Source organism: Triturus cristatus, chromosome 4_1 (assembly GCF_964204655.1).
Source record: "Triturus cristatus chromosome 4_1, aTriCri1.1, whole genome shotgun sequence".
Taxonomy (NCBI): Eukaryota; Metazoa; Chordata; class Amphibia; order Caudata; family Salamandridae; genus Triturus; species Triturus cristatus.
In genome coordinates, this window is record NC_140585.1 from 1,269,299,433 (window position 1) to 1,269,314,624 (window position 15,192).

At 45.5% G+C, this 15,192-nt stretch overlaps 1 protein-coding gene across 1 annotated transcript in view; it reads left to right on the top strand.

Moving 5' to 3' along the window:
- Positions 1 to 15,192, top strand: part of NCKAP1L (NCK associated protein 1 like) — a 1,693,457-nt gene that overhangs the window by 693,183 nt on the left and 985,082 nt on the right. The window contains exon 22 of the mRNA XM_085654768.1: positions 13,834 to 13,970. Coding sequence (XP_085510894.1) covers positions 13,834 to 13,970 — 137 coding nt within the window. The remainder of the gene's footprint in view (positions 1 to 13,833; positions 13,971 to 15,192) is intronic.

The following is a 15,192-nucleotide window of genomic DNA, read 5'->3' on the forward strand; positions in this document are numbered from 1 at the left end:
CTTCAGCAAGCTACTCACCTGAGAAGAAAGACGTGCACTACAAAACCCAGGAGGCCGTTGTTTTGGCCACACCCACTGAGGCGGGGTTTTTGGAACTTAAACAAGTGCCGCCAAAATTACTTTGCTGCAGTATTCGAACCCAATGCCCCTGATGAAGTATCTACGAAACGCGTCGGGTTGGGACTTTAATGTTGTGGACTACGAGTTAGTTCTGCTGCTGCTGTTTCCTTGAATAAACCAAGTTGGCATACTCTTTTCTGTGGTGATGGCGTCTTCTACAACAGGCAAACTTTGTTTGGTGGTATTATGCGGCTGGCCTGAGTCGCTGAAGACGCTCCGGTGCTGGTGCAGCACTCCAGCGAATCCGTCAACCGGCGGATTTGCTTATGGCACAGGAGACGTTTATTCATGAGTTTAAAGCAGTGACTGTGTTCTACATTTGTGTGCCACGATCCACTTGGATAATACAAATTTTAATTTTTGATTCTTCAGCAAGCTACTCACCTGAGAAGAAAGGCGTGCACTACAAAACCCAGGAGGCCGTTGTTTTGGCCACACCCACTGAGGCGGGGTTTTTGGAACTTAAACAAGTGCCGCCAAAATTGCTTTGCTGCAGTATTCGAACCCAATGCCCCTGATGAAGTATCTATGAAACGCGTCGGGTTGGAACTTTAATGTTGTGGACTACGAGTTAGTTCTGCTGCTGCTGTTTCCTTGAATAAACCAAGTTGGCATACTCTTTTCTGTGGTGATGGCGTCTTCTACAACAGGCAAACTTTGTTTGGTGGTATTATGCGGCTGGCCTGAGTCGCTGAAGACGATCCGGTGCTGGTGCAGCACTCCAGCGAATCCGTCAACCGGCGGATTTGCTTATGGCACAGGAGCCGTTTATTCATGAGTTTAAAGCAGTGACTGTGTTCTACATTTGTGTGCCACGATCCACTTGGATAATACAAATTTTAATTTTTGATTCTTCAGCAAGCTACTCACCTGAGAAGAAAGACGTGCACTACAAAACCCAGGAGGCCGTTGTTTTGGCCACACCCACTGAGGCGGGGTTTTGGAACTTAAACAAGTGCCGCCAAAATTGCTTTGCTGCAGTATTCGAACCCAATGCCCCTGATGAAGTATCTACGAAACGCGTCGGGTTGGGACTTTAATGTTGTGGACTACGAGTTAGTTCTGCTGCTGCTGTTTCCTTGAATAAACCAAGTTGGCATACTCTTTTCTGTGGTGATGGCGTCTTCTACAACAGGCAAACTTTGTTTGGTGGTATTATGCTGCTGGCCTGAGTCGCTGAAGATGCTCCGGTGCTGGTGCAGCACTCCAGCGAATCCGTCAACCGGCGGATTTGCTTATGGCACAGGAGCCGTTTATTCATGAGTTTAAAGCAGTGACTGTGTTCTACATTTGTGTGCCACGATCCACTTGGATAATTCAAATTTTAATTTTTGATTCTTCAGCAAGCTACTCACCTGAGAAGAAAGACGTGCACTACAAAACCCAGGAGGCCGTTGTTTTGGCCACACCCACTGAGGCAAGGTTTTTGGAACTTAAACAAGTGCCGCCAAAATTGCTTTGCTGCAGTATTCGAACCCAATGCCCCTGATGAAGTATCTACGAAACGCGTCGGGTTGGGACTTTAAGGTTGTGGACTACGAGTTAGTTCTGCTGCTGCTGTTTCCTTGAATAAACCAAGTTGGCATACTCTTTTCTGTGGTGATGGCGTCTTCTACAACAGGCAAACTTTGTTTGGTGATATATATATATATTACCTACTGGCGGTCGCCAGTAGGTAGTTATAGTTAAGACCCTGTTTCCATAGGAAAACCGCAACATTCTATTTTGAATAACTTTGGCGCCGGTCGATGAATCCTCGCGAAATTTTCAAAACTAATGGGGCGCTATGCTCCGCTCCTACCCTGAAAGTCTCGGGGGGATTCGTCAAGCGGGGGCTGAGAAAAAAGGGGGGTCCCAAAACGCGTTTTCCCCATGCATTTTTCCATAGGACCTTTAGACACAGCTACAGCCCAAACGGCTGAACAGCTTTACTTGAAATTTGGCAGAGAGGTAGTCTACAGGTCAAGGAAGTGCCTTTTGTAGGTCTGGTGTAAATCTGTTCAGTAGTTCCTGAGAAAATAGCCTTTAAAGCAATATATATATCTGTGGCAGCTTACGGTGCGCTTACCGTGCGCTTACGGTAAGCTTACCGTACGCGTACGGTGCCGTGCGCGAGCGCGATTCTGATTGGCTGTTAGATCTTAGTAAACATTCGAATCGGTCGAAACCAGGAAGTGTCGGCCGCCATTTTCTCTCTCGCACTCTGAGGGGGGGGAGGAAAATCAAAGTCGGAAAACATTAAAAGAGGCTTGCTAGACAGCTCCCAACCACCTAGTCATGGTTATGGTTTCCCAAAAGAACCCCCAAGGCCAAAAATTTAAATTTTTTTAGTTATGAAAAATCGCCGATTACGCTTACCGTACGCGTACGGTAAAAAATAATTTAAAAAAAAACAATATCCACGTTTTCCACGCCCCGTGTGCAAAAGGTGCCGGCAGGGCCCCTTTGTGTCCATGGCTTATGTATTATCAAAAAATTCAAAAGGTAACCTTTAACAACGATGTGCCTAATACGGCCTCCGTGTGCGGACGGTGCGCGAAGCGCATCGTGCGTACATGGCCCATCTAGCGTAACGTGGGCACGCGGTGCGCGTAGCGCACCTCGTGCCCACTGTGCGTGCACGGCACTAACTGCGTAAAGTGGGCCCGCGGTGCGCAAAGCGCACCGCGGGCCCACTTTACGCAGTTAGTGCCGTGCACGCACAGTGGGCACGGAACGAACTGCGTAAAGTGGGCGCGCACGCCACGAACGGCGTAAAGTAACTTAGCATTTAAAAAAACGTACAAATTCACTGAAAAAACCATAGGTTTCACACACGTTATAGTTAGGAATTAGCATTTAAAAAACCTTGCAAATTCACTGAAAAAACCATAGGTTTCACACAAGTTATAGTTAGCGGACATTTTACTGATAAAAAACCATTGAAATTCCCCCGTTATAGTTAGTGCAGGCAACTATAACTCACGCGACCGCAATCCTCTGCTGATGACTTATGTGTCTTTATGAAAAAAAAATATTTGTAATATATGTATAGCTAAAATTTAATGGAAGAAGACATGGGCAAATAAGTGTCTAAATACAGTATTAGCATCAGCAGAGGATTGCGGTCGCGTGAGTTATAGTTGCGCCCACTTTACGCAGTTAGTGCCGTTACGCTAGATGGGCCATGTACGCACGATGCGCTTCGCGCACCGTGCGCACATGGAGGACATATTATGCGCTTCCTTGTGATAGGTAATCTGTTGAAATTTTTTTGGGAAATGCTGTGCTCTTATATGCCATGCACAAATGGTGGCCTATGGCCACCATTTACACACGGGGTGGAGAGAGTGGGGTTTTTTTTTTTATATAATTTTTTACCGTACGCGTACGGTAAGCGTACGGTAAGCGTAATCGGCGAAATTTTCGAAAAATAAAAAATTACCGTTTTTTGCCTTGGGGGATCTTTGAAGACTCAACTAACATGGTTATGTGCATGGGCGCTGTCTAAACAGCCCCTTTATATGTTTTTGGCATTTGTTTATCAGCTCCCCCCTCAGAGTGCGTGAGAGAAAATGGCGGCCGCCACTTCCTGGTTTCGACCTATTCGAATGTTTACTAAGATCTAAGGGCCAATCAGAATCGCGCTCGCGCACGCCACCGTACGCGTACGGTAAGCGTACCGTAAGTGCACCGTAAGCTGGCTCAGATATATATATTGATTTAAAGGCTATTTTCTCAGAATCTACTGAACAGATTTACACCAAACCTACAAAAGGCACTTCCTTGACCTGAGGACTACCTCTCTGCCAAATTTCAAGTAATTCTGTTCAGCCGTTCGGGCTGTAGCTGTGTCTAAAGGTCCTATGGAAAAATGCATGGGAAAAACGCGTTTTGGGACCCCCCTTTTATCTCAGCCCCCGCTTGACGAATCCCCCCGAGACTTTCAGGGTAGGAGCGGAGCGTAGCGCCCCACCTATTTTGAAAAATTCGCGAGGATTCGTCAACCGGCGCCAAATTTATTCAAAATAGAATGTTGCGGATTTCCTATGGAAACGTGGTCCTAACTATAACTACCTACTGGCGACCGCCAGTAGGTAATATATATATATATATATATATATATATATATATATATATATATATATATATATATATATGTATATATATTTATGTATTAAAGTTAACAAGAAGTACAGCAGATTTTTTACTTTACACAAATTTGTGTTAAAATACCATTTCTAAGCTCCGATTTCAGAACTGAACACATATCTGGTATTTTTAATCTGCAAAAGTGTCAATCCTAACTTCACCTGTCACATCACTTTTTTGCATTCCTCCCTCCCCCTTCCTTCTATGTTCATTTCGGTTTCCCCCAAACCAGACCCATTGTCAGTTGTAATGTGAGCTCATTCCTGGAGATGCAGCGTTCCCTGCTATTCATTGCTCTTTGGGCAGGGCTATCTTCACACCCATGGATCTCTCTCTGTTATGTAAATGCAGCCATTAGTGTTGGAGGCGCACACACAAAGGGAAGCAGCTCCTGGGCTGAAAAAAGACTAACATGAAAAGAAAACCGGCTTTGAGGAAGGTGTAGGATTGTGCTGCACTGCCACTCGCTTTTGTAAGGTCACTTCAATACCTTATTGGGACTGGATTACTGACCATAGCCCCAGCCTAGGCAATTTCACGCACCTGAAGGGGAGGGGGGTGGCTAAAGCACTTTCACCTGAATGCTCGTTGCACGCCTAATTAACAGTGCAGGGTCTGCCTAGAGTCGCCCTGCACTGTTAATCACAGCGTGATGCAAGCCCTCTCAAACCTCTGCAGAGTGGGTAAATTCAAAGGGGCGCCTCTAGACTTTAGCAGCGTCCCTGAAAAAGTCTACTTCAGACCCTCAGTGCGATTGCGAGATCCCCTGTGTTGGAGGACATACTGAACCTGAGCCTGCCGTGCCATCAATCAGGGTACCTGTACTCTCCCTGTCAAAAGAAAAGTGCCGGTACTGACGGCTAGAAAATTTGGAAGTACCGGTACTCAGTACCGGTGAGTGCCGGCCCATTTAAAGCACTGCCCTAAACTGTTTTGGTTTGCCACTGAGGCCCTGTAACTCCTAGGCTCCCGCACGCTGTACCTCTGCCAAATGGTAACTTTCAATGAACTGCCAGTTAGGGATGCTATGATCCGACTCATTGTGAAAAGGGTCGTCTTCATTAAATGTAGGGACGTGTGAAATACGAGAGAGCTCTCCCTCGCCATGCTTACAGGCATTATCGATGGGAAATGCAAAGCCAAACAAGCCTCCGGGGCGGAAGGGGGGGATCTGGCAGACTTTACGGATGGGAGAATTCCGTGCCAAAGTACATTGCAACTAGGTTGTCGTGACATTAGCTATAAAATACAAAAAAAATGCAATACGAATGGTTATCTCATTTAGACTTTTTAAACGTACTGTAGCACCCTGTTACGTGAGCTGCGTGCGAGGCTTTGGGGTACAGGAAGAATGCAAGCTTATAAATACATTAGGAAGGAAGTGCTACACAGTGGGCGCTGCTATACCATAGTGAGGTTGCAATGCGCCCTTCTGCTGGGCTCCATATTCGTTGGGCATGCATTGTGTAAGTAGACTAATAAAGTGTGTTGGAAAGGGTAAGAAGACCTGTGTCAAACAAAATGGGAGGGAAATACATGGAAAAAACTGGGACAGGCACTACTAGTTTTATCGCGGTCAAAAGTAGGGATGTTAAATATCCAATGAAACACTTCCAGCACGTATGTTTTATGTCCACTGGATAACGATATATATCAAAAAACAATCTAGTGTCCCACCGAGGCGTAGGAACATAACGACAACCCGCTTTATAAATGGTGATTCGATTACCATTATCGATTTATTTATTTTTTAAACCATATTTTTGTGACTTTGAGTTTAGCCTGGGTATAGGTATTTAGTCATTCGCTGGGCCTCTTGTGTCTAACAGTGGTGCTGTAAAAATTTTAAGAGTAGGGTGCTCTCATCAATGTTACATCTGTGAACTCGTTGAGATGGTGAATAATCCAAGTGTCACACTAAAAACAAGTGTCGTAAATGAGTAACGCCCATTCAGAGGGAGAGTGATAAGGGTGTGGTACAGAGGCGCAACTGGACCCAACCTCGGGGGAGGGGGTGTAATATTTTGAAGTGTTGGGAACAGAGCTGTAAAGTCGTGGGCCCTTGGCCCACATATTTTGGAAACAAGGACTCTGACACAGGGTTTGTGGTAACTGGAACGGACCACGAGCACGTGCACTTGGGCATTTTTATTGGCAGGGTTACCTGACCGGTGACTCCTATGTTGGATGAGTGTGTGTAAGGACCAGCCCTCGTGGGAGTGGCTGGTAAAACACACGATGTGTCCAACTTAACACAACATTCCTCCCAAATTTTACTAAAAATAAAAACAAAAAAACATAAGTCCAACATGTGGGAAGGAATGAAAAATAACTAAATAAATCAAGTCTCACAGCTTCGAGAGAAAGTCTGCAAGACAACGGTGGACAGGTGCAGCTGGGAGAACCTTGACATCTCGGCACGCATCCATAATTTAACCAGGTACCTCTGGATACGAACACAGTGAAGATGAAGTCTGGACCTTCAATGTCACGTCAGTTGGGTGACAGTCCACCTATGTGATGTTGATCTGTCCAGCTTGCTCTTGCTGTGATGCAGCTGGTGGTTTACAGTTCAAACTTGGTGCATCAAGAGCATTAGTGGAGTCCATTGTGAATGCCTGATGATTGTGCTGCTTGATCCCCTGAAGACAGTTTTGGTGTGCTGTGACCTGTTGAAGTCTCAGTTACATGGCCTGGCTGTCTCTGGAATCCATTGGTGAGCAAAGTCAAGACCATCTCTAACGCTTAGGGAGGCGCATTAGCTGAGCTGCCACAGGACTGCCTGTGGGCTGCACTGGGGCTGTATATGTGTCTGCATCTGGACAGCCTCAAAATCACCTTAGAGCCACTGCCTAGTCCCTCCTGGAATATCAGGGGTGGATGTGTCCTGGTCAGAACATGCTCTCGCTACCGGGATCAGGATGCAAGCCAGTTGAGTAGGTGGTCACTGGTTCTTCAGACTGTCACTGGTGTATCTTGTCATTTTGTATAGCAAGAGTGCAGATTTCCAGTCTTGTTACTTGATGTTCCAGGGGTGGTGGAGATGTACATGGACAATGATGGAGTAGTTGCCATTAGACGACTTGTACGACAGGTGCCGTTGACTTTTATGGAGGAAAGGTGACTGGAGGGACTTTGCAGCCACGTAGCTTGCTGTATACTTGGTGCAGCTCTTCTTGTTTGGCATGTGCGTTTGCAAGGAGGGATGTAGTTTGCTCCAAGCAGCAAGTGACAGGTGGTTGGACTGTCACACTGTGAAGCATCGGGCAGATACACAGTTCCCCCTTGCAGGTGGCTTATGTTTGGTACTCACACTGAGCTATCTCCAGTGACGTCACCGCACCCCGGTGGCTGGCTTGTGTTAGTAGGTGCACTCAGATAGCAGTACGAGTCCTCGTTTTTGTCCCCTTGTTAATTTCTCCTGCGCACCTGTGGTTGTGTGTTCTTCTGTGTAACAGGATTGTCACACTCCTTTCTCTCCACTTCTTTTCTTCTTTGCAATGTGTAAACATGCCACGCTCTCCTCTTCTTCCTTGCTGTGAGATGTGGCCACCCGACACACATTGTCATCTCTTCTCACAGGGACATCCTGCCAGCTCCGTCGTGTCTATTGGACTGCGCATCTTCTCCCGTCACGAACCACTCACAGGCTTGACAAGGTATTCCCGGTGCAACTCAGGATCGTTGTGGGAGATGAGGGTCTCCTCTCTTTTGCAGTGGTGGCAACTTGCTACTTGGAGATGTGAGACTCTCCCTGTGCCTGTAATGGGTTGATGCACTACACCGTCTTAAGGCAGTGTTGGGGTCACTCTCTGAATAGACTTTGGCCCAATCCTGGGCTGTGCTAGTGCAGGTAGGTTGGAGTCTAGCTCTTCCCTGCATTTGGGCCACACAGGGTCCCTCTTCTGGATTCTCCGTATCTGGGATCTACTAGGTGCTGTGCTTCATTGGTGGCAGGCACCCTCTCTTCTGTCTCCTCTTCGCTCGAGGGTGCAGTGCTTATGCCTCAAGGCTGCACCATCATAGCGATGTGTTCTGCCTAGGTTTGTGCATGCATGACAGGGTTGGTCTCTCCGTGTGACATCCTCACTGACAGGCCAAGGGTGTCCATGCAGTGCTGGTTGGCTAGCTGGTGCTGCTCCTTTCATGCAGCCATGCATTGTCTATATGCCCCTTTGGCATTGTTTCCGGTGTTTGTCACACAATGGTTTTGAGTAACACAGGAGGGATACCCATGTCCCTCAGGACTGCTCAGAGTTTATCTCTGGCGACCATATTGAAAGCAGTCCTGAGGTCCATGAATGCTACATAAAGGCTCCCTCCATTGAGATCTACGGTTTTCCACCTCAGCATCAAGAACCTGAAAACTTGGTCTACAGTGCTTATTTTTGGGTGAAATCCTGCTTGACAAGGAGATAGGATATTATTATTTTCCAACCATGTATTTAAATGGCCCAGGACTTGTATGCAGATAATTTTCTGGGCTATATCTATCAAGCTTATTGAGCGTTAGTTTGCCGGAACCGATCTCATGCTTTTCTTGTATATGGGGACTATTTCTTCTCCCTTCCATGAATCTGGGATCGGTGCACCTTCCACAATGGCATTGCATATACGATTTAGGTGTGGTGACCAGATCTCTGGCACTGATTTGAACAAATCCCTGGGGATCTAATCTGGCCCAGGGGCCTTTCCAGCTTTCAGTTCAGAGATAGGCTGCTGTGTCTCAGCCAGGGTGAATACCGATCTATTATCTAGGGACTCATGCCAAGGCCTACAAGGATCTTGGCCAGTGCTAGGTTGGATCTCAGATAACAGCTCCTGAGCAAGCAGATCTCTCTCTCTATTGCTTAGTTTGCCCTTATTATAAAGGGATTGAAAATGAACCACCCAATCCGTGGGTAAGATGTTGGCTTCAGGTCTCATTGTGTCTGACTTATTTCCATGGCTAAGTGTATGCTACAAAGTAGCTTGGTTTTCAGTTAAAATAGCTTCTAAGACAGCCCCTCCATATTTGAGAGTCTCAGGTTCTCTTTGTGTTTTTAAGGATTGCTTTGTACCTAGTCCTTTCTTCCTGGATTAGGGATTGCTGGCCATTTTTGATCAGTTTAACCAGGGAAGTTTTGGCCTCTCTACACTCTTTATCATTACACAAGTTCAAACATTACAGACAATGGTGGTCACCTTGATAGCTTGTGAGGAACCAAATATGTCACTTCCTGTTTTTTCATGGAAAATATGGATAGGAGCCTGTTAGAAATGGGGGTCTCTAGTTGACAGAGGAAGGTTCCTTTGTCCAAATAGGGACCCTTGCTTCTAGTCAGGGTAAGGGGGATACACACTTTAGATAACCCCTACTTACCCCCTGGGTAGCTTGGCACGAGCTGATAGGCCTATTCCAAAGGCAATGTGTAAAGTATTTGTACTCAAAACACACAGTAATACAGTGAGAACCACACAGAGGGACATCACACCAGTTTAGAAAAAGAAAGTATCTTTATCGAAACTAAACAAGACCAAGACGACAAACATCCAACATACATGTAAAAAGAATATGACTTTTTAAAGGTTTCAAGCAACTGGGTCCATAGAAAACTATGGATGTGTGATTTCTCACAAGGTACCTGTAGATGCTTCAAAATTCACAAGGCCAAACAGACGCAGAGATGGGAAGCGTCGAGAAACAAAGAGAAGCGTCAGTTCCTGAGACCTTGGGGAGACAATGCAACAGTTCTGTTGCACGCAGGAAAAGTGATGCATTGAATCCAGTCTGTGGGGGAAGTGATGCATCGACTCCAAGACAATTCTGATCCATGGGTGATACATTGGAAAAACTTGTCGCACAGGTACGATGCGTGGAAATCAGGGATGTGGTGGTGATCAATGTGGCGGTAACAAGCAGCGCTGAGTCGGTTTCTTCAGCCGCAACCCCCACGATGCATCAGTTCTTGCAGCCGCGACAGGCGCTGTGTCGGTTTGGCAGCAGCGCGGCGATGCGTATTCTTCTTGCACGGCGGTGATGCGTCGTGAAAAACATCTGCAAGAAGAGCGATGCTTGGATTTCTTCAGTTCTTATCTTCCAGCTCCCAACAGCAGGAACAACCTCCAGTGGCCCAGACCTGAAACAGCACCTCCTGGCAAGTCAGACCTCTCTGCAACAGAGTTCAGGTGGAGCTGAGGGTGAAGTCTTTGTGTCCCTGAGACTTCAGAACAATAGGCCAGCACACACAGGCCCTTTGTGATCTTCTTCAAGCTGGTTCAAAGCAAAGTTCCAGGCTTTGTCCTCTCCTTGGCAGAAATAGCAACTGCAGGCAAATCCCACACAGCACACTGCAAAGGGGCAGTACTCCTCCTTACAGCTCTTCAGCTCGTTTCCTTGGCAAAGGTTGCCCTTGAGTCCAGAAGTTATCTAAAGTTCTGGGGTTTAAGGTCTACTACTTATACTCCATTTTGTCCTTGTTCTCTTTGTGCAAGGGTCTCTGAGCACAGTCCAAACCAGTTCTGTCCTCATTGATGCAGCATGACCACAGGGGGTAGATACAGCATTGTGTAAGGGAGACAGGCCCTATTCAGGTGCAAGGATATCTCCTCCTACTACTCTAAATGCAGCCAAGCCCCATTCAGCTCAGCTCTGAGTCATCCAGGAAAGGCCAGGCACACCTGACCCTCCCCCGCGGCAGTGAATGCACATCCCCAGCCCCTGCCACTCCAAAACCAAACAGTCAATACACAAACAGGCAGAGGCACACAATAGTTAAACAAGAAAATGCCTACTTTGTAGAAGTGGCGTTTTCAAACACACTATTTAAAAAACACCTTTACTAAAAGATGTGTTATTAAATTCTGAGTTCAGAGAGCCTACACAGTATTTCTCTATATTGTCCCAATGAAAAGTATTTTCCATTCTATCTTATGAAGCAGATAGCCTTTTAATAGTTAAGAAACGAAATTGGCAGTATTTCACTATCAGGAGATGTCACACAGACCAGTACATGTCCTACCTTTCACATACACTGCACCATGCCCATGGGGGGTGCCTTGGGCCTACCATAGGGGTGTCTTACATGTAAAAAAAGGGAAGGTTAGGGCCTGGCAAGTTGGTGCACTTGCTAGGTCGACATGGCAGTTTAAAACTGCGCACAGACACGCCAGTGGCAGGTCTGAGATACCTTTTCAGGGCTATTTATGTGGGTGGCACAACCAGTGCTGCAGGACCACTAGTAGCATTTGATTTGCAGGCCCTGGCACACTCAGTGCATTTTACTAGGGACTTACCAATAAATCAAATATGCCTATCATGAAGAACAATTTACACAGAGAGCATATGCACTTTAGCACTGCTTAGCAGTGGTAAAGTGCCCAGATCCTATAGCCACCAACAACAGGTGAGGAAAAAATACGAGAAAGAAGCAAAACATTTGGGGATAACCCTGCAAAAGGACAAGTCCAATACAGCTGCCTTTTGAAATAAAGATTTTATATAAGTAAACTCAAAAGGTAGCTCTGGGAAAGGGTGGAAAACTGAAAAGAAGTAAGGGAACAATTATGTGGTTTTTATTACCCTGACTTCCAAAGAAAGTGGTGTGCGCTCATTGGGAGAAGTTTCAGTGATCCAAGGACCACGGTTAGAGTGAGATCCACATTGACTGTGAGGCATAACACAGAGGAAGACAGAGAACTGTTGCTAACTCTGACTTTGCCATACCCAAGAACTGTATCTGAATGCTGGGACAGGAGAGTACAGATCGCCCAGCTGCAAGTGCCAAAACAGTGTGTCATTCACTGAGCCGCTACACCTATGACCGCTCCATGCTGGGAGATGGAGATGCGCCCACCAGTAGGAGCCCAACTGACCGCAAATATGACTGCTTGCTTTGTACAGTCAACAACTTCGCAGCCACCTTTTGATGATCCATGAACACACAAACGATCTAGTAACGCAAACACCTGAAAAGCTTTGACTGGCTAAACAGTACTGCCTGGTAGGATTTTAAATAATACCTGACATCAGTATACCACAACTGCCTGCCTGCCTGCTTGTTGTACAAACTGACCTATGGGTCACAGATTAGAGGAAAAATGCCCCACTTCAGTCATAGGGATCCAGTGAACCTCAAATACCCCATACTTTTCACCCCTGTAGTGCTACTTCTTCTTTGTATACTGCACTATGTAATTAAAGTACTTCTGTTTTATGAAAGAAAATTACTGGGTGAGACATTCAATTATTGTCGCAATTGTGTGATTGTTGAGTTCAGAGCCTCTACCCACCCACACTACGTCCAAGACGCCTTCGCTATTCTGAGAGATAAGTATGGTAGGGATGTACTTGGCTCCGTTTGCAGCACCATGGTAGAATTGGTGCCAGGACATCAGTAGCAAATGACTCAAACTACCACGGAATAACCCCCCGTGTGCTCTTTGTCCAGTCAGGAGTCAAGAGGATATGAGTGTCAACAATGGCCTTGACTGATTTAAGCATTTTAGGATTAAATTATTGGTGGCAAATATCTAAGATTTACCTATTAAAAATGCATCGGTGGAAGTGGAGAATGGGTTAAGTTTAACATTTCCGTAAGGGTTATAGTTAAGTTTCTAGTTAATTAGAGGCTTATGGTCATAGTTAGAGTTTGGACTATGTGAGGTCTCAATCAAAAAGTAACAATAAGATATGGGTTAAGGTTAGTTTTATGAGTAGTTAAAGGCACATGGTCAGAGTTAGAACTTGAGCTAGGATAATGTATAGGGTTTAGGTGTTACGAAAAGGGTTACAATGGTTTTACGTTAGTGTTACATTAGTTCATGCGACATGGGTAGGAATACTGTTTGGGCAAGGTAGAGTGAAATTAAATGAGTTAAATCAAAACTTTCCTTGTGAGGAATGTTGCAGCAGCAGCATTGCGATTGTCAATGTAATATTAATAGAAACATATTTGTGATAAATTCTCTGTAAGGCAATTTCTTTCATGCTAAATCTATCTCATTACTTTCTTTGTCCTGACATAGATCCCTAAAAAGCCTGATTCGGTGGCAGAATACATATTTTCTGTTTTTGACAGCTTGTTGTTGGGCCTTATCTGGTCCCAAGTGCATTCACTTAAATTGCATCCAGACTTCTCTGGCTCTTGTTTGACTATCTATAATACATAGATGAGGTGAATGCGAACCCAGTGTGATGATTCTGAGAAAGGACGCATATAGTATGGCTATGGCATAGCACGCCACGCACAAGATTGAAAAAAAAGCTTCTAAAAAGAGTTAACCTAGCTGTGTACACTTTATTATTTAATTTCAAAATATCCTTTCAAGTGTTTCCTACTCATCATCTATGAAGTGTTTTACATTTCTTGAACCACAGCTGTGAAAGAGTCATTGAACTGCATCTCAGGGGTGTACAAGGAATAATTTTGTTCTATATTTCTTTAATCTGCTGAAGGTGTGGAAAAGTCCACAGTCTCCGCTCCCTGCCTGGCAGAAGTGAGTGAGAGAGAGGGGGGTGGGTAGAAAGAAGATAGACCACTGGGAAGCCAAGTTTGCTGACTTCTTTGTTTGTAAAGGATTTCCGTGATTCTGTGTGCTTAGGTACTTGGAGAGTCTCCTGAGGCAAGCCAGCGGTGGTTTAATCATCCAAGCTCCAGCTATGCAGACGTTTGTGAACCTGCACAAGGACGGCAGCGGAGAGCACAGCTTCCACGCTGAGGAATATTCCGATGTTTCAGGTGAGAGACAAAGATGTTTGAACTGTTGCCTCTGAGCATTCCTCATTCACTTGATGACTTTGCCACAGACAAGAAAGTTTCTGAGCTAGGTTTAGATATAATATTTTATTTAAAAGACTAGAGGAAATGCCCAAACAGGGTAGAACTGGGACAGAAAATAGGCCCAGGCACCAAAATAAAAGGGCCCCATTAGTGAATTAGATAGATAAAAATGCGACCTATGTTTGCAAATAGTAATGACATGCCGTATAGCTGTTTTGCAATGTATAGAAGACTGCATTGATTTGAGCTTGCTAAGGGAATGTTTGTTTGAATGTCAGGGAAATTAACAGTAAAAACTGGCCCAGCAGACCATAAACAGGCCCACAAACAGCCCAAAAAATGAACCACATGCAGACCAGTCAGAGCTGCCCATCTGGTGCTACCTAATTGCCCTATAGGCCAGTCTCACCCTGTACCCAAATAATTAAGGTGGTGTATGTTTTGTATTATTGTCACAACACTTTTTGTTGCATAATACGTAGAGTCTATTGCATTGCATGCCACTAGGAAATACAACTCAAAAAGAACAGATGATGGACGGAATGCTAAATTAATCAAACATTCACCCCAGTCACATATCTGGGTTAAATCCATCTTTTTTTGCATGCTACACCATTCCTGTTTAGACCCAGCTATATGCAAATCAGTCTTGACCCTGTGCCACATGGGAACAGTCCAGCCTGAACTGCCAGGCAGAGTCCTCCCTGGACAAGAAATGAGCATCCTGGAACAGGTTTCGGGGCAACACCCCTCATCAGCCAGGTTAGCTTGAATCTGGTGGTATAGCGAGCATGGAACCCACGTCTGGGCATCCCCTTCGGGCAAAAAATGCAAAAAGAACTGATGATGAACGGAATGCTGAATTAATCAAACATTCACCCCAGTTACAGATCGGGGTTAAATCCATCTTTTTTTGCACGCTATGCCATTCTAGTCTAGACCCAGCCATATGCAAATCAGTCTTGACCCTGTGCCACATGGGAACAGTCTAGCCCGAACTGCCAGGCAGAGTCCTCCCTGGACCAGAAACAAGCATCCTGGGACCGGTTTCGGGGTAACAGTCCTCATCAGAAATGCTGAAGTAATCAAACATTCACCCCCAGTCACAGATCCGGGTGAAAGCCATCATATTTTTGCACACTACGCCATTCCAGTTTAGACCCAGCCATATGCAAATCGG